The 20357-nt window shown below is 35.8% G+C and overlaps 2 protein-coding genes across 2 annotated transcripts; both read left to right on the forward strand.

Moving 5' to 3' along the window:
* The first annotated feature begins 9108 nt into the window (after positions 1–9108).
* LOC144254199 (olfactory receptor 5M11) lies at positions 9109–10077 on the forward strand. The gene has a single exon (XM_077797218.1). It carries the CDS (start codon positions 9109–9111, stop codon positions 10075–10077), a length of 969 nt encoding a protein of 322 aa, XP_077653344.1.
* Positions 10078–17440: 7363 nt separating this feature from the next.
* Positions 17441–18409, forward strand: LOC144254200 (olfactory receptor 5M11-like). The gene has a single exon (XM_077797219.1). It carries the CDS (start codon positions 17441–17443, stop codon positions 18407–18409), a length of 969 nt encoding a protein of 322 aa, XP_077653345.1.
* Positions 18410–20357: the final 1948 nt, after the last annotated feature.

The following is a 20357-nucleotide window of genomic DNA, read 5'->3' on the forward strand; positions in this document are numbered from 1 at the left end:
TACTCCATTCCCTCTGGGTCCATTTGATCCATCCATGAGGCCTTTTTAATGATAGTAGTGATGAACGACATGGTTCAAACATCCAGAAGAATATGGTAACTGAATAAATGCAGCTTATTCCTCTGAACCTCAGTGCACTAACATAGATCAAATATTATATTTTAACACTCCATTCATAAAATATAAAGGTGGCAGGGACAGAGAAAGACTGAATGCCAACAGGAATTATTCCATATTCTTCAACATTGATGGCTTAAAATTTGGGGGTTCAAATGCCAGAGGAGACATAATGAAGGGTAGGCTGACCAGGATATGACTCGGGACTGAGATAGAACTTAGAGTGTGTCTCTTGCTCTTAGTGAACCAGAGAGAAATATCAGAACTAAATTGTGATAGTATTGTTGAAGTCAAGAGATCTTAACATTGGAAGGTAATCTAGGATTCTGAGATAATAATGGGAATCAACTACAGTGTTAAACTGAAATAATATGTGAATTGAAATAATAACATCTAAATGATCATTGAGCAGAAGGTTTTGGTATTCAGAAAAGAAATTTGCTTCATAATTCCTCACCATAAACTCTTGAATTGTTCGATTTCTGCATAGGAAAGCAATTTAACCTTAACTATCTAGGGAAAGACGAACATCCTCTGCTTAGTGCATTACCAAATAGCCATACACATCTACTTTATGGATACGTGCAATTTCATTGGAACAAGTAAAGGTTTCCGTTGATTTTACTGAGACTTTCACTGTTGGTATTATTTTCTTCCTCTCTCTCTTCCTCTCTCCTCTCTCTCTCTCTCTCTCTCTCCTCTTTCTTTCTTTTCTTTATTCTTTATGATTTTGGGAAATAAATACAGAGGTCCTTTACCATGGAACAATATTCCCAACTCTTTTTTTTTTATTTTTATTTTTTTATTTTTTTTTTATTGGTTGTTCAAAACATTACAAAGCTCTTGACATATCATATTTCAAACATTAGTTTCAAGTGAGTTATGAACTCCCATTTTTACCCCAAATACAGATTGCAGAATCACATCAGTTACACATACACATTTTTACATAATGCCATACTAGTAACTGTTGTATTCTGCTATCTTTCCTATCCTCTACTATCCCCCCTCCCCCCATCTTCTCTTTCTATCCCATCTACTGTACTTCGTTTCTCTCCTTGTTATTTTTTTTTCCAATTCCCCTCACAACCTCTTATATGTAGTTTTTTTTTTATAACAATGAGGGTCTCTTTCCATTTCCATGCAATTCCCCTTTATTTTGATTTAGGATCTCTTTATGTTGCTGAGACTGGCCTCAAACATGTGATCCTTTCAATATCACTGGGATTATAGGCCTGCACCACCATACTCAGATCAGTATATGTATTTTATGCAATAGGACTGATATTCTTTACACATAGTAAACACTGAAATAAGCCCATAAAATATTGGAAAGGTTCTGGAGAAATTACCACCCTTGCACATGATTAGTGGGGATGGTAAAGTGGCTATGGAAAATACTTGAAGCTTCCTCAAAATTTGAAAATAGACAGTATCATCCAACAATCTACCTTCTGGGTACATGTACAAAAGAACTGAAATTAGATACTTGATTTTTATGTTGATTGCATTATTAACAACATAGCTAAAAATGGAAACAAATTAGATGTCTACTGTTGGATGGGTAGATAAGAGAATATAGTGTGTAAACCTAGTGCATTATTACTAGGTATTAGAAACAAAGGCAATTCTGTTATATGTAACAACATGGATGCATCCTGAGACCATTATACTAAGTGAAGTAAGTCAGTCACAGAAGTACAAATACTATAGGATTCTATCTAGTAACTTACGTGTAAGGCTCAAAGTCAAAGAAGCCCAGTGTGAAAAAGTAGTTGCCAGGGACTATGGAAATGTAGACATGGGGAGTTCCTTTTCAATGTGTATAAAATTTTATTTATGCAAGATGGTTATTTTTTTAAACAATATTTAAAACATTTGTAAAAATTATTTGGCTGAGTGATATTCAACTTTTTGACCTACAAAAATCTTAATTTCACTGGCTCAACTTATATATAAGACCTTAGCAGATACATTGTCCCAGATTATTAGTCAAAATAGAAATGGCTTTAAACAGAAAAAATACGTCATTTTACCAAAAATCAAATCAACTCAAATAAAAAGCAAAAGATATCCATTTTCATCTATCATGAACTGCAGAGATGTTTACAGAGCATGTAGGAAAACAAGTGTCCCCTTACAGTGCAGAGCGAATGTAAATTGGCACAACCTCTTTTAAAAATATTTTATTGGTTTTAATTAGTTATACATGGCAGTAGAATGCATGTATGCACTTTGATATATCATACATAGATGGGTTATAATTTCTCATTTTTTCTGGGTGTACATGTTATAGAATTACATTGGTCATGCAGTCACAAATACATAAAGTAATAATATCTGTTTAATTCTACTATCCTGATTCCCACATCCCCTCCCCTCCAGCAAAATTAAGTTTCAGATTTGAAGATGAAACTAAACCTTCCATAATAAACAAAAATTAAAAGAATTCACAACTAGAAAGCCTACGCTACAGAACATTGTCAACAAAGTATTCCATGAGGATGAAATGACAAAAAAAAAAAAAAGTGAAAAACCAAGAAAGGGAGGATCTGAACTAAAGGAATATTCAACCAAAGGAGAAACTAAGCCAAATTGAAAACCAGAAATAAATCAAAATGACAAAGAATACAAATCATTTCTTAATAATAGCCTTGAATGTTAATGGCCTAACTCATCAATCAAAAGACATAGAATGGCAGATTGAATTAAAAAGTAAGACCCAACAATATGCTGTCTTCAAGAGACTCACTTCATGGACAAAGACATCCACAAGCTGAATGTGAAAGGATGGAAAGACTTATCACTCATATGGATTGCATAAACAAGCGGGGGTTTCCATCTTCATTTCAAAGTAGACTTCAAACCAAAGTTAATCAGAATAGACAAAGAAGGGCATTTCATACTTCTTAAGGGAAGTATATATCAGCAGAACATAACAATTGTAAATATTTATGCCCCAAATAACGAAACATCCATGTACATAAAACAAAGCCTTCTCAATTTCAAGAGTCACATAGACCATAATACAATAATACTGGGTGACTTTAACACACCTCTAGTGCTACCAGACAGAACTTCCAAACAAAATTAAATAAAGAAATTATTAAAGTAAATAACACAATCGATGATTTAGACTTAACAGACATATATAGAATGTTTCATCCATTAATGAGTAAATAGACTCTATTCTCAGCAGCACATGGCTCCTTTTCTAAAATAGATTGTATCTTATGCCACAAAGCAACTCTTATTAAATATAAGAGAGAGAGAGAGAGAGAGAGAGAGAGAGAGAGAGAGAGAGAGATAATACCCTGCATTCTATCAGATCACAATGGAATGTAATTAGAAATCAATGATAAAATTAAAAAAATAGAAGCTACTGTAACAAATGGACACTATATAATACTCTACGGAATGATGAAAAGGATGAAATAAAAAAATTCTCAGAGGTAAATGAGAACTCTGATACAACATATCAAAATGTCTGGGACACTATGAAGGCAGTTTATTGCATTTAGCACATTCATTAAAAGAATAAAAAGTCAACAAATAAATGACCTAACACTACATCTCAAAGCCTTAGAAAAAGAAGAACAAATCAACACCAAAAGCAGTAGAAGACAGGAAATAATTAACATCAGAGCTGAAATCAATGAAATCGAAACAAAAGTAAAAATTGACGAAATAAAAAAAATTGGTTCTTTGAAAAATAAATAAAATAGATTAATCCCTGGACATGCTAGTGAAGAGAAAAGGCGAAAAAACCCAAATTACTAAAATACAAGATGAAGAAGGAAATATCACGAGAGACATGTCTGAAATACAGAGGATAATAAGAAACTATTTTGAAAGTGTACACTCCAATAAAATAGAAAATATCAAAGACATCGACAAATTTCTAGAGATATGTGACCTACCCAAATTAAATAAAGAGGCCATGCACCATTTAAATAGATCAATTTCAAGTAATGAAATAGAAATGCCATGAAAAGCCTACCAATAAGGAAAAGCTCAGGACGAGGGGGATTCTCAGCCGAATTCGACAAGACTTTCACAGAAGAATTAACACCAATACTCCTCAAAGTATTCCATGAAATAGCAAAGGAGGAAACCCTTCCAAACTCATTCTGTAAGACTAATCTCACCCTGATACCAAATCCAGATAAAGACACATCAAGGAAAGAAAACTTCAGACCAATATCACTGATGTAAAAAGTCTCAATAAAATTCTGCCAATTCACTCACAAAAAATATTAAAAACATAGTGCACCACAATCATGTTGGGTTCAACCCAAAGATTCAGGGTTGGTTCAACATATGGACAGCAATAAACATAATTCATCATATTAATAGACTAAAAAACAAGAATTATATGATCTTCACAATAGATGCAGAAAAAGCATTTGACAAAATACAGCATACCCTCATGTTTAAAACACTAGAAATACTAGGAATAGTGGGAACATATCTCAACATTGTAAAAGCTATAAATATTAAACTCAAGGCCAGCATCATTCTCAATGGAGAAAAATTAAAACATTTCCACTAAGAACTGGAACAAGACAAGAATGTTTTCTTTTACCACTCTAGTCAACATCATCTTTGAAATTCTAGCCAGAGCAATCAGACAAAATAAATACATAGATAGATAAATAAAATGTTACAAATAGGAAAAGAAGAACTCAAACTATCATTATTTGCTGACGACATGATTCTATATCTAGAAGATCCAAAAAATTCCACCAGAAAACTTTTAAAACTAATAAATGAATTCAGGAAAGTATCATAAAATCAACACCCATAAATCAAATGAGATTTTATACATCAGTGACAAATCCACTGAAATTGAAATTAGGAAAACTACCCCAACCACAATAGCTTCAAAAAAAAAAAAAAACTGAGAATCAGTCCAACAAAAGATGTGAAAGATCTCTACAATGAAAACTACAGAACATTAAAGAAAGAAATTGAAGAAAACCTCAGACGATGGAAACATCTCTTGTGCTCCTGGATACTCAGAATTAATATTGTCAAATGGCCATACTACCAAAAGCATTATACAAATTTAATACAATTACTATTAAAATCCCAATGACTTTCTTCATAGAAGTAAAAAAAAAAATAATAAAATTTATTTGAAAATATAAGAGACCCAAAATAGCTAAAGCATTCCTTAGCAAGAAAAATAAAGCAAGAGGCATCACAATACCAGTATTTAAACAATACTAGAGAGATACAGTAACAAAAATGGCATGGTATTGGCACCAAAATAGACTTGTAGACCAATGATGCCGAATAGAGGACATAGAGGCAAATCAACAGAAATACAGTTATGTCATAGTAGACAAAAGCGACAAAAACATTCACTGGAGAAAAGACAGCCTATTTAAGAAATGGTGATGTCAAAACTGGAAATTCATGTGTAGCAAAATGAAATTAAATCTCTATCTCTCACTCTGCACAAAAATCAACTCAAAGTGGATCAAAGACTTAGCACTAGAACAGAGACTCTGCACCAAGTGGAAGAAAAAATAGGCCCAAATCTTCACCATGTCAGCTAGGAGCTGACTTCCTTAACAAGACTCCTAAAGCACAGGAAGTAAAATCAAAAGTCAATAAATGGAATGGACTCAAGTTAAAAAGCTTCTTCTCAGCAAAGGAAACAATCCATAATGTGAGGAGCGAGGCTACGAATTGGGAGAAAATCTTTACCACATGCACCTCCAACAAAGCATTAATCTCTAGGCTATACAAAGAACTCGGAAAACTTAACACCATAAAACAAATGGGAACGTGGTGGTAGGAAGCACAGAGAGAGCTCCACTTACAACTAAACTATAAATCCTAAGAACACACCCCAATGACCTACCTTCTCCACCCTACCTGCTGACAGTCACCACTCACTATGTTAATCACCACCAGGGAATCAACACAGTGATTAGGTTAAGGGTCTCAGAACCCAGTCATTTCACTTCTAAACTTTCTTGCATTGTCTCACACATGAGCTTTTGGAGGACACCGCATTAAATCATAACACACATATTAACCAAGAAATCAAGATAAACATCTTTTTGCCCTTAACAGAACTAGTAGTGCAAAAGCTGAGAAATTTGAAATTTTGGAAATGTGACTTAGACAATTAGGTTCCTGTTTCAATTAAAACTTAGAGATGATTCCCAATACTACTATTCTTAAGTCCCTCTGAGAATTACCTTGGGTGGCTGCCCATCTCCCACTTGTGTGTATAAATAGGACTACATTTAACAATTTATAGGAACATCAAGAAAATTCTATAATCAGACTCTGGGAGAGTAGATGATTATCAGAACCAGAAGTAAGTCCTTGTTCTTTGGCCTCATTATCATATTACTTTTTAGTAAAGAGGAAATTATACTGCTGTTTCAGATTAAGGATAATAAATGATCTATACCTGCCATTCTTAAAAAGCAGGGTTTCTGGAGTTTCAAATTAGTGGGGAACAGGAATCTTGATGTCTACCTCTGAACAATGTGCCTTCTCTCAATGGCTGTGTACAAAGAAGCAGATCTGTGTGTAAGAGCTTTAGGACAAATTTAACTTTAGTTTGCTTTATTTCCTAGGAGCATACATGTACTATCTTTGCTGCCCATGGCTACAGATTTGGATGTTGACTTAATTTATCTGACAATAGGCTTATTTACATTCACTGTGAGCACTTTGGTTGGTATTATATAGCAGAATCTCTGGTGGAAAACCACCAGAAAAAGCAAATTCCCCACCAACTACGTGAAATGTAAAGCCATTTCAGATGTGGAATGAAGCTTACTCTGGGTAGAGGAGCTTGTATACTTAGGTCCACATGAGCTATGAGCTCCTTATACTTTTGGGGTGAGATCTGGAACATAGACATTAACCTTCTTGAAGACTCATAGCCTAATTTGAATTTTCAAGTAATTAATTTTACAAATAAATAAATGAAATAATTCCCCAAATGCTTAAGATCCATTCTAACAATGATTTCTTGCTAAAAGTTTTTTTTTTTCATTTTATTTTCTTCTAAATTACTTTTATATAGGGCAATATAATTATTCACAATATTGGGGTTCATGCTGGCATAATTATATTATATATATAACTATTATTATTATATAATTACATAAGAATTTGCTTCAATTTAATCCCCAGTCCTTTCTCTTTCCCTCCTTTCCTTATTCCCGTTAACTTTCCTCTGTTCTACTGGTCTTTCTTCTATTTATTTATTGGCTTTTTTCTTAATTAATGCAGTATAGATATATGCAAAGTGAAATTCACTGTGGTATATTTATAAATGTATATGGAATAATTTTTATCAGTTTTCTGAACATGTTTTCCTACTCACTTGTAAATGGGCAGACTACAGAATTTCTCCTAATAGCTAACTCCTTGAAATTGGTTATCCCCTAGTACATTCTCACCTGTGCTAAAACTCTTTCTTAGGGCATCTTTTTTGTTTGTTTGTTTGCATTTTAACATGAGAGTTGTAGGCTTCAAAGGTGTAGGCGTGACTGGGTAAAAAATGAAGAAGTTTGTGAAATTACAGTTGGTTCTGTGTTTCAAACTTGCTTTAATGCTCTACTCTCATGGACTTGAAGTTTCTAGATTTTTGAACAAGGATTTTACCTTTTTTATCATACTGCACCCGGTGCATTCTGTAGCTGGTCCTGGTTCCAGGTTTTATACTGCCTGGCTTTCTTCTCTCCTTGAGCTACCTCTCTGCTGGTTGTTCCTTGTTGAGTAAGGGCTCCACTGGTGTAACTAGCACTCCCAGGACTTCCTGTTCAGTTCTGTTGACAATATACAAGTAATAAGCCCTGCTGGGATTTTCTTTTTTGTGTACTTACTCATAGTTGTTTTTGCTTATCTCTCTTTCTCTAACTACTCTGCTCTACTTCATTTGGATACTCCTAGATCCCATCGGAATAAAGTTATCAAAATAGTTTAAAATAACATAGGCAACAAATGATTCCTCTTGCAAGTGAACTCAAAAATAATTTTTGGCTCTTTTTCTAATTTGAACTTTTCACATCCTATTTATCTTCCTTCCCTTTTTCTCTGTTCTAGTAACCACCATCTATTTGCTTTCTGAGGCTTCCCAGGTACAAAGGACTATGAAAAAAATCTCTATGGCTCTTGCTGATGCCATCCAATAATAATATTGCCTGCTTGCTGTTCTTCAAGAGTAGCTTCAAATAACCACTGATCCCTGTTCCCCAGGGAAGACTGTTAAATTTGCTTACAGGAAAGTCATAGGTAGTGATGGAGAAGATTTTCAAAGAAGTCACCAAACTCTCAGTTGGAGTTTCTGCATTGTCTACATGAAATCTACAATCACACAATCACTAACACTTTCAAAGAGAAATCAAAGTATTCTTGGCATATTTTCTTTACCCTCCCTGGGAAACTTCTTAAAATATTCTTTTTATCAGTTTACTAATAAAAAAAGTCACCTTTAGAGCAAGCTCTTCCTATTTGTTATTTGAAACATCATTTTTTTTTTTTTGGCTTTCTTTTCTATTGGTCTCTCTCCACTAGACAGAATTCAGAGGGCAGAATCTTTTAGAATTCTTTCATTTCTGTGCCTACACGATATACTCACACTGTATATTAAGCATGGAAAAGTCTTCTTCATGAATATTTATTGTGATGGAAAAAATTCATTTTGAAGGATAAAATTTAAGAAACAAAATGTATTTTTTTTAAAAGAGAGAGTGAGAGAGGGGAGAGAGAGAGAGAGAGAGAGAGAGAGAGAGAGAGAATTTTTAATATTTATTTTTTAGTTCTCGGCGGACACAACATCTTTGTTGGTATGTGGTGCTGAGGATCGAACCCGGGCCGCACGCATGCCAGAAGAGCGCGCTACCGCTTGAGCCACATCCCCAGCCCACAAAATGTATTTTTAATGCTCATCCTTTTGTATCTTCATGTCTGCTTAATTTCAATAATTGAAGGACATACCCCGAATCCGTGAAAATGACCACCATAAATGGCAGTGTCATAACAGAATTCGTTTTGCTAGGGCTCACGGATCGCCCAGACCTCCAGCCTGCCCTCTTTGTGCTGTTTCTGGCCCTTTACCTCATCACCCTCTCTGGGAACCTGGGCATGGTAGTGTTGATCCAACTGGACTCTCGCCTTCACACGCCCATGTACTTCTTCCTCAGTAACTTGGCCTTTGTGGACTTGTGTTACACCTGCAATGCAACCCCACAGATGCTGAAGAATTTCTTATCAGAGAAGAAGACCATCTCCTTTGTTGGATGCTTTACACAGTGCTACATTTTCATTGCCCTTCTCCTCACAGAGTTTTACATGCTTGCTGCAATGGCCTATGACCGCTACGTGGCCATATGTGATCCGCTGCGCTACAGTGTGAAGATGTCCAGGAGAATTTGCATCTGCCTGGCCACATGTCCTTATGTGTACGGGTTCTCAGATGGACTCTTCCAGAGCATCCTGACCTTCCGCATGACCTTCTGTAGGTCCAATGTCATCAATCACTTTTACTGTGCTGACCCACCACTCATCAAGCTCTCCTGCTCTGACACGTATGTCAAAGAGCATGCCATGCTCATCTCAGCTGGCTTCAACCTCTCCACCTCGCTCACCATCATCCTGGTTTCCTATGCCTTCATCATGGCTGCCATCCTCAGGATCAAATCAGCAGAGGGCAGGCACAAGGCATTCTCCACCTGTGGCTCCCACATGATGGCTGTCACCTTGTTTTATGGGACCCTGTTCCTCATGTATGTGAGACCACCAACAGACAAGACTGTTGAGGAATCCAAAATAATTGCTGTCTTCTACACTTTTGTTAGCCCATTGCTTAATCCCTTGATCTACAGTCTGCGGAACAAAGATGTAAAGCAGGCTTTGAAGAATGTCCTCAGAAGAAATATCATCAGGACATTGTCAATACCTCCACTTGACCATAAACCATAACTCTAAAGTTTTGGCTCAAATATATTTGCATTTTGATAATGAATTTCAGTATTCTCTGTGGTTATTTTAGGAGTTGCAGCTAAATTTTTATTTAGAAAATAACAAGTTGCCTTCATTTTTTGTAAGCCTGCCCCCTTAACATGTATACATGGACTGGAGGCATTGGCATTATTTTGGAGGTTGTAAGAATTGCAGAAATACATTCTTGATCTTAGATCTATTATTTTGAAATGCATGTGTTAATCCAATCCTCAAGTGATTTGTAGGCTTATAAACTTCTGAGAACCTGTGCTCTAAGTGAGAACTTTGAATTCATACCTTTAGGACACTGATGTCCTCTCATTGTTTACAACAGTAGGTAAGATAACATGTTCTCAGCTCAAGCCCTCCAATCATTTTCTCATTTGTATTTTTATTAAAGAATCTTTAAATAACAAAACTTTGCGTATTCCTCTCCTGACTCACTAAGTGAAACCAGAAATTGTGTGTCATGATAGTGGTTTCCTGTTTCTTTTGAGTCTGCTTATGTGGTGAAGAGGGCAAGAGGTAAAGTGTGGGAAAGACTGTTTATATTTTTTCCGAAGCTTGAGGTTTTGGATCTAGCTGGGTGACACAAACTCATCTCCTCCTTAGACCTCCAGCCTAGGGGGTTGCTCTCTGTTTCATCTGCTTTTCAGAATTTAGAAGTAGATTGATTAGAGAGTAAATCATATAATTAAGAGCTGAAATACAGAAACTGAGATTGCAATAAGTCCTACAGAAAAACTACCTTGCTTTAACTATCACTTCTATTCTCAATCGCATTAGTAAGTAAAACTTGGGCCCCGTACATAGCCTGTATATGTGGATGTAAAGATTTTTTTTCTAGGAAAAGGAAGAAATCATTTTGACATTTTCAGAAACTCCAAGAAAGCATGATAAATTTGTCTTCATGATTTGTGATAAATTGAATGAAGGGAGAAATAAAGATTCTTCTTCTACCAGACTATAGGTGGTCTTTAAAAAAGAGATTTATTATGGATTTAACTTGGAAATTCCTATAGAAAAATATATAAGATTTGGTGTTCAGTAAAGGTCTACTGATGAGTTTTTGAATGCATAACTATTTAATCATGTTAGGTAAATCAAATAACTTCAAAGAGCAAGATCTTCATTTTTATTAGTGACCCAAGATTATTTCTCCTCATGAATAAAAGTCCACAGTACAAGGAATTGCTTTTCAGCTTCTGGGATCTAATCCAAGATTAGTTTAAATGAATTCAGTTTAGTTAGATGTGTTAGCACAGACTAGTTAGACAAAATATGTTCTGTTTATTATGTCCAGACATCTTAACTTACACAATATTACCTCTATGGATTCTATCTAAAATATCATTTGATACCAGAGTATTTCTGAGCCAGGTACATAATAACACTATTATAAATAACCATGCTATAATATAAATATTGTCAAAATTGAAATCAGAACAAGTTAGAAAACTTCAAGTTTTTAATGTGCTCACAAATTAAGACAGGAGATGTGACTGAATGTGTCCAGAAAGCCTCCTCAAAGCAGTTGCAGCATCGTTTGCAATTAAAATTGGAAGAAATATTTTGACCTTTCTCAAAGTTTTCTTCATCAAGTCTTCCCTCTTAATCATTCTCCTGGCTGATCTGTGAATGTGGGGAACTGTTTCATCTATGTTGCATGACTCTGTCACTCCATGCTGTTTCTCTTCTGTAGACATCCTAGGTCACCAATTAGAATATTTCCATGATTATGTCATATTCTACTTCTTGTTTGATCCATAAGGAATCATCTCTCAAGTGGTCAGTGGAAAATACTGAAGACTCTTGAGAGGATACAACTCATGGGAGAGATTATTAAAATGACTAAGGAAATAATAGAGAGTGTTTGAAATACTTAAAATAAAGTTATCACATTTTTTCCAGAGAGTTCAAGATTGTTTGCACCTGCTGGAACTCACTATGGACCTTGGTTCCTTGAGATGCCAGGTCAGCTATAGAAGTTAAGGCCAAGGGCTTCTGTTACAGGACCCAGGGAAACACCAATTCTTACTCCCCTTGCTAAACAGGAAAAAAAAAATGGCTCACTAATAAGCTTCAGCAAACAAATTCAAGTACAGGTAACACAGTGAGAATATTCAAAATGTCATAAATGCTGAACTTGGCTCTGAGAGAGACCCATGGAGTCCCCACATGGTGAGAAAGCAAAGAATATGAGTGGACGTGGGGGCTGGACCTGGTTGCTCACCCCACTCAGGACTCAAGAGGGGTCTTTTCTTCTGAAACCAGAACTGTTGAAAAAGCAATTCTGATCCAGTTAAACAATCTTTAAAAGATTTCTTGCACACGCAATGGGACAATCTGTGGACTGGAAGAGCAAACAAAACTGTGAAGAAGCCAGGCCCAGGACAGTTGCACAACATTTCACAAAACATAAAAGTCCAAGCATTGCCATCTTTCTTGTGATTTCTGTCACATCTTAGCATACCTTTTAAGGTAAGCAGGGCTGCTGAGGCTCAGTTTTATGCTGCCCAAGTCTTAAAGCTCTCACCTTCTGTTTCCTTCATGATTATGGAAGGCATCTCCAGCAAAAGTATGACTTAAATTTAAATCTTGTGGAGTCCAGCAAGTGGCCTCTGTGGTGGCTCGATTTCGTTTATCAACACAGCATTGCATCTTCTGTAGACTAAGCCAATCTTCCTCTTCTGAACAATTTGCATCAATGATTGGCAAATTTAAAAAAATGTACATTTTGATGGAGAAAAAAAATGAAAAGTGATCTAGAGGTTCAATAGATCCTTATTAAAATCTTTATGACCTTGGGCATTGCAATGATTTTTTGATCTCACATCAAAGTACAAACAACAAAAGCAAAAAATTAGCAAGTGGCATGACATCAAAATAAACATTTCTGGAGTTCTGAGACCAGTGGGACACAATAAAACCCTTTCTCTAAATAAATAAATAAGTAAATTAAAAGAAAGTACCTAAACCAATTGAAAAAGCAATCTATAGTATCAGAGAAAATAGCTGGGTATGGTAATGGATGCCTATAATACAGCTACTTGGGAGGCTAAGGCAGGAGGATTACAAATTGAAGGCCATCCTGAGCATCTAAGTGAGACCTTGTGTCAACATAAAATTAAAAAGTAGGGCTTGGGATGTAGCTCAGTGGTAGAGTACTCTGAGTTCAATCCTCAGTAATGATAACAAAATAATAATTTAAAAAATCTAGAGAAAATATGTTTGAATCATGTATCTGGTAAAGGGGTTACTATCCAAAGTATATTGGGAACTCCTGTACTCAATAGCAAATAAACAAACAGGGGAACAAGTACTCAGCAACAAGAACCCCACTGAAAAATGGGCAAAGGATTTAAACAGGATTTTTTTTCAGAACAATATATTCAAATGTCTTACAGATTTGGGAAATTATATTTGACATTTCCAGGCATCAAGGTAATGTCAATCAAAATTATGGGGTATTGCCTCACATGAGTTAGAAGGGCTATACTCTGAAAAAAAAGATAAATAACAGACACTAAGAGGGAGCTAGGATCTGGAGAAATCATAGTGTTTGTAAATGTTTGGTGGGAATACAGAATATCAGCTATGGAAAACAACATGGAGGTTTCTCAGAAAATTAAAAATAGAACATCCATATTTTCTAGCTCTCCCACTTCTAGGTATATATCCAAAAATTTGAAACAGGGATCCTCAAGTGTAATATATCTGCACTTCTACACTAGATAGCAGCATTATTCACAATAGCTAAGATATGGAAATAATCCAAATGTTCATCAATGAATGAATCAATGAAGAACATATGGCACATGGTGGATTATTAATAAGTGTTTAATTTAAAAAGTTTTTTTCCTGACTTTTTTTTCAAAAAGGAAGACATGGGAAGTTCCAGGCTAATAAGCAATTTCCGTAGAGCAAGATGAGAAAGTTCTAGAAAGCTGCTGTGAAATATTGTGCCTGGAGTGAAAAATACTGCGTTGTGCATCCAAAGGTTTAGGAGGGTAGATCTTGGGTTAAGTGCTTTTATGAAACAAAGAGAAATAAAGCAGATTAAATGATAAAAAAAGATAAAATGTATTTGTGTGCCTCCCACGGAGTTCATAGGAAAAACACTAGCAAATTTGAAATTGTATCCCCAGTGCTTTTGTTAAACCCTAGTGGCGTGAATTCAAATGAGCACTCATCACTGAGGCTCCTCAGTTCTTCTGAGATTTGCCTTAAGAAATAATTACCATCTCTCACATTCTGAAATAAATACAACCAGATTTTTCTGCTTAAAGAGGTCTTAAGAAACTGCCTTAATCAGAGGTTGAGAAAGTACTGCCATAGTAACCCAGAAGTAAGTTCCTATGCTTTGAATTTCTTGATTTTTAATCAAAAGAAAATTGTATTAAAGGTTCTTACTGAAGCCCGAGGTTTAAAGGTGTTGACATCAATGAGAGTTAGGTTTCCATTGGCTTTGTGAATCAGTATGTCATATAAACTTTGACATTTAGCTCAAAAAAATAGACACAACTTTTCTCAAGGGCTTTAGGCAGAGAAGTAAAGAGGGGTGATAAATTATAGAAGGTGTTAATTCTATTTTGGACAAAAGTCATTACAAGCTCATTTCAGGCAAAATGTTAGTTTCCAACTACTTGAAATGAATTCACTATTTTGTCCTTCTGATGACCCGTTTCACATTTACAGCAGAAAAGTAAAGGTCAGGAAGGTAAGTTAAACTTGGGACCCATGTGAAGTTAGAATTCCTAACTGGTGGAATGAAAACCAAAATCATTTATTGGAATGAGTTTCACAAATTTTGACTTTCTAAATTCTGAAGTATCAACCTACTTCAGGATGGCAGAACAGGTACTACTTTGAAAATTTTAGCTAAGTGTTATCCAAGTTCATTCAGGGAATTTATTAGTGTCAAGGTTGTGTATAAATTCCACAACCATCCAAAACTATTGCTGATACAAGTAAATAACTGAGCTCCTTGAAATAGCTCATTGAGTTATTATTATTTTAGGTGTAAATTGGTCATTTTAATTGTTTTTTCAGAGCCATCCATCAGATAAGCTTTTGTGAACATTAACACACCAAAATGTTTTTTCTTTTTCTATTATTTTTTTTTCTATTGGTTCTTTTTAGTTACTCATAACATTACAATTCCTTTTGACATAATTTAAAAATTAATAAATTTATTTATTCTAATTTAGTCCCCAGTACTCCCCCTTTTCCTCTCCATGTGGATTTTTATTTCTGGAACCTGCACATGTCACAGAGCTTTTTAGTCAAAACTGTTTCAGATCCCTCCCATGGTCAGTAAGTGACACAAAACAACTTCATCCTAGTGCAAATGAATCCATCATGTATAATTAATTGCTTTCATTTTTGTAAGTGAAATTCATATATCCTGATCATTTCTCTTCCAATTTTGTCTATTCTTGTATTCTCCATCAAGTTTTCCTTCAGAGTTTCTTATGTGCGAAGGAGCAGGAGAAGAACCTCTCCTATACTCCCAGCTGCTGTCCTATGAATAAATATAAAAATTCCAGAATTCTTTCTACTAGACCCTCTTGAAAGGAAGCTTCTATTAATCCTGATCCCTGTGCTCCACTGAATCCCGTTGAGTTTCTTGATGGGAAAGTCATATATAGAAAAGAATTAGACTTTCAATAAAATAAAACATTTCTATATGAGAGAACATCCCAGGTAGAGTTTTCTCCCCTCCTTTGCATTAACTCTGCACACATAAGCCAGGATAGACTTCTATTTTCCATTACAAAGAGAGAAATGGAGAAGCTTGTTTATGAATTCAAAAGTATAAAATTGTAGGTGCAACATGATATGCAAGACTCTCAACTGATTATTATTCCCAAACTTTGTCATTACTTCTAAGTAATGATATCCCTCCCTGTCATGGTACAGTCTATCTCAGGGTGTAAATGAAGCACATAAGAGAAAACAATGGTGTAGGGGGAAGATGTGACACAGCTCTGTGCTCCATGCTGCACCTCATTGGGATGACATGCTTGTCCTCCTACCAGCAGTTCCTTGTCATCAAACATCTCAATTCTTTCCAGATTAACAGGGAAGTTCTAACTTTATAAAAGTTATAGTAGTAGTGAATAGTTTTGCAAGAATTGGGCAAATTATAAAAGTGTGAAACTTGAGAAAAAAGGAAAAGTATAAAAAGCATCTTGAGTGAAAGAAAGATAGGATTCAGCATTAGATGTGCTGTGAAGAGAAATTAAAGCAAAATGGAGGGCAGCAGTGTAGCTAGGAACATAGATCAATGGTAGCATGTAGGGAAAAAAAAGGATGTGTTCAGTATCTTAAATGCAAACTATACTAACTGAATTTCTTTTTAAAAAAAGAGTGACAGAACTCTTTTCTATAATCATCCTCAAAATACTGTGTGGGAATTAATTTTTAAGATGCTTTAAAATTTTATTTGGCAAAGGTTTATGGAACTGGCAAATCCTTCATTATATTCCTATTGATAATTAATAGATATGAAGATCCAAATATTCCACAGAAGACATTCTGAAACACATTGAACTTTTGCAAGCAATTTCTTTTCACACAAAATTTCAATAAGCACTAAATTCTACTAAATTTCTGACCTCTTTCAAACCTCTTTTAGGATACAGAGAGGAGTCAAATGCACAAGGTGATCTATGCTCTCAGTCATATACTATTTAAAATTTTTCTTCTAATGAATAATCCAATACATAACTTATGCTGGGTAGTCATGATACAATAATAAACTAGATTTTCTATCAGTTATGGAAGAACTAATGTATGTGGATTAGAAAGTAGACAATTATTGTGATTTCATAGGCTAAAGAATAAATGCATATTTATAGGGTGTGCTGGAAACAAGGAACAGAAAGGGATTGAATCACTCATTAAGAGGAAAAAGGTGAGAAATATTTCATAAAGCAGTAGGCTTTAATCTGGGTCTTATAGGATAATTTGGAATTAAAATGCAAAATAATAATAATAATAATAATAATAAAATCAAAATAGTGCCACCAGAGAAAGAAGAAATGTAATTTACCTGCAAATGTATGTTATTATGTATGAATGTATGTATGTATTTGTCTATCTATCTATCTATGTATCTATCTATCTATCATTGAATGGTATGTGTATAGATACGGAGACAGAAATGTTAAAGTTAAAAAAAGAAATGAGATAATAATTTAGTAGTTTAAAAAACCCACAATTTGATGGTAGAACCCATTGTGTGATATATTCTTTGGAGAAAAGCTATTTCAACTCTCATTGGAACTTTATGCCTATTGTTTTCTGTAGTTTCAAGGCAGACCGTGACTATCCAGAGATGCCCACCATAAATGGCAGTGTGATAACAGAATTCGTTTTGCTAGGGCTCACGGATCGCCCAGACCTCCAGCCTGCCCTCTTTGTGCTGTTTCTGGCCCTTTACTTCATCACACTCTCTGGGAACCTGGGCATGGTAGTGTTAATCCAACTGGACTCTCGCCTTCACACGCCCATGTACTTCTTCCTCAGTAACTTGGCCTTTGTGGACTTGTGTTACACCTGCAATGCAACCCCACAGATGCTGAAGAATTTCTTATCAGAGAAGAAGACCATCTCCTTTGTGGGATGCTTTACACAGTGCTATAATTTCATTGCCCTTCTCCTCACAGAAATGTACATGCTCGCTGCAATGGCCTATGACCGCTATGTGGCCATATGTGATCCGCTGCGCTACAGTGTGAAGATGTCCAGGAGAGTGTACATCAGCTTGGCCACATGTCCTTATGTGTATGGGTTCTCAGATGGACTCTTCCAGAGCATCCTGACCTTCCGCATGACCTTCTGTAGGTCCAATGTCATCAATCACTTTTACTGTGCTGACCCACCACTCATCAAGCTCTCCTGCTCTGACACGTATGTCAAAGAGCATGCCATGCTCATCTCAGCTATCTTCAACCTCTCCACCTCCCTCACCATCATCCTGGTGTCCTATGCCTTCATCATGGCTGCCATCCTCAGGATCAATTCAGCAGAGGGCAGGCGCAAGGCATTCTCCACCTGTGGCTCCCACATGATGGCTGTCACCTTGTTTTATGGGACCCTGTTCCTCATGTATGTGAGACCACCAACAGACAAGACTGTTGAGGAATCCAAAATAATTGCTGTGTTCTACAGCTTTGTCAACCCAGTGCTTAATCCCTTGATCTATAGTCTGAGGAACAAGGATGTAAAGAAGGCTTTGAAGAATGTCCTTAGAAGAAATATTATTAGGACAATGTCACTGCCTCCATTTGGCCATAAACCATAACTCTAAAATTTTGGTCCAAATGTTCTTCCAACAATATGGTCAGAAAGGTAAGTTAGTACATCCATTATGAAAAACAATATGGATTTTTCTCAAAAAGTCAAAGATAGAACTACCAAGTATTCTGGATTTTCTATATCTAGGTATAGATTTAAGGAAATAAAATCCGTATGTACAGGAAATATGTATGCTCCCATGTTCTTTGCAGATTTATTCACAATAATCAAGACATGTAACCAAGACATGTTCATCAGTGAATCCATGAAAAAAGAAAATGTGCTTTATTTTCAGTCTGAAGAAAGAGGAAAGTATTGTCAATTGTGTCAATGTGGTGAAATGAACCAGGCACAGAAAATAATAATAATAATGCTGCAAGTTTTCACTTGTACTTGGAGTCTGAAATATGAAACTCATAGAAACAGAGTGGTTAACAAGGATTGGTGAGGGATGAGGCCTAGGAAATGTTGTTCCAAGGATACAAAATTTTCTTTTAGAAAGAATAAACCCAAGAGATCTATGGCATGACGTGGTAACCTAATAACAATATGCTTTCCACTTGAAAATCGCTCAGAGTAGCTTTTAAATGTTTGCATTGTGTCAGGAGCCATCCATGGGCTGAGTATGAGCTATGTGCATTGGAGCTATATAAGAAGACTGATCTGGAATTGCAGGCTGATTGAGCTTTGGGATGCAAGTATGCTTTTCCTCTTGCCCTGCTTGTGATCCCATACAGTACCTGAAGTGGGTGTGACTTGCCAAGATATCAATCCATCTGCTGACCACAAGACATCACAAAGCAAGACTCCACCTTTGAAACATCCCCCTTGCCTTATTTGGGTAGAATTTTCTATCAAATGTCTTTCCCTAATAAATAGAAAGGTTCCCTGTACATTCGGTCTCTCTTGCCTCCCAGCATGAAAGAAGACCCTTGTGGTCACAGAGAAGTCCCACTCTTGACCTGAGAAACTCATGTTCCTATGTTACACGATTTCCTCATAATTTTCTTAGTTTAACGTTGCAGCCAGCTCCTTTGAACCCAGCTCATCTCCTTCAGTGCAGGCAGCCGGCGAGAGCACTGGAAGGAAAATAATGAGTATTAGCTTGACCTTCGACTGGGGATGTAGCTCAGAGGCAAAACAACCCTGAGTTCAGTTCCCAGTATCCAAATAAAATTAACTTAATAATGCATTTTTTTTGTGTTTTGAAAATGAGTTTTAGACATACTGTATCCAAATCTGTATTTCAACCAGACCCCAGGTGATTCATAGGCACATTAAATCTTGGAAAATATTGCTCAAGGTGAAATTTCTCAACAATTATTGCCCAGAACACTGATGGACTGTTACTAATTACAGTGGTAAGCAGGACATACAAGCTCTATGACTTTTGGATTGGGCAATCTTATGAAACAATCTTCTGTTCTTTTTTCTTTGACTCAAAAAGTAAAACCAGAAGCAATAGATCATGATCTATTTCTCACGATTATGTTATGTCTGATGGCACTAGGAATGAAAAGAGGCGAATGATGGTAGTTTACTTTGACCTGAGCTGTAAATCTAGGCCTGAGCTTTAGGGACCCAACTCCTGTCTCTGCCCTATAGACCTTCAGAGGATGCTTTCTGTATCACTTGCATTTGAATCATCTGGGACATAGTGCTGGGAGGAAAGACTAAAATTAAGGAAGGAAATAAAGTAGCAATGGATTATCCCAGATGGATTATATACCTTGATTTGAATATTCCTCCTATCCCTAATTATGTTTAGTTAAGTAATGTTTACTCTTTCCTTCCTGAATATAGACCCAATTCATGGACAGTTAAAGTGTACCCTGGGAATGGTAGTATTATCTAGAGAAGAAAATGAAATTGCTCTCTGTTCTTCCAAAAGCTCAACAATATCAACTACATTTGACTTCAGGAGATATATTTAAATGAATGATTTAAAGGCAAAT

Source organism: Urocitellus parryii, chromosome 4 (genome assembly GCF_045843805.1).
Source record: "Urocitellus parryii isolate mUroPar1 chromosome 4, mUroPar1.hap1, whole genome shotgun sequence".
Classification (NCBI taxonomy): Eukaryota; Metazoa; Chordata; class Mammalia; order Rodentia; family Sciuridae; genus Urocitellus; species Urocitellus parryii.

Coding starts and splice junctions, on each gene's coding strand:
- LOC144254199 (XM_077797218.1), top strand. CDS start 9,109: ATGACCACCATAAATGGCAGTGTCATAACAGAATTCGTTTTGCTAGGG.
- LOC144254200 (XM_077797219.1), top strand. CDS start 17,441: ATGCCCACCATAAATGGCAGTGTGATAACAGAATTCGTTTTGCTAGGG.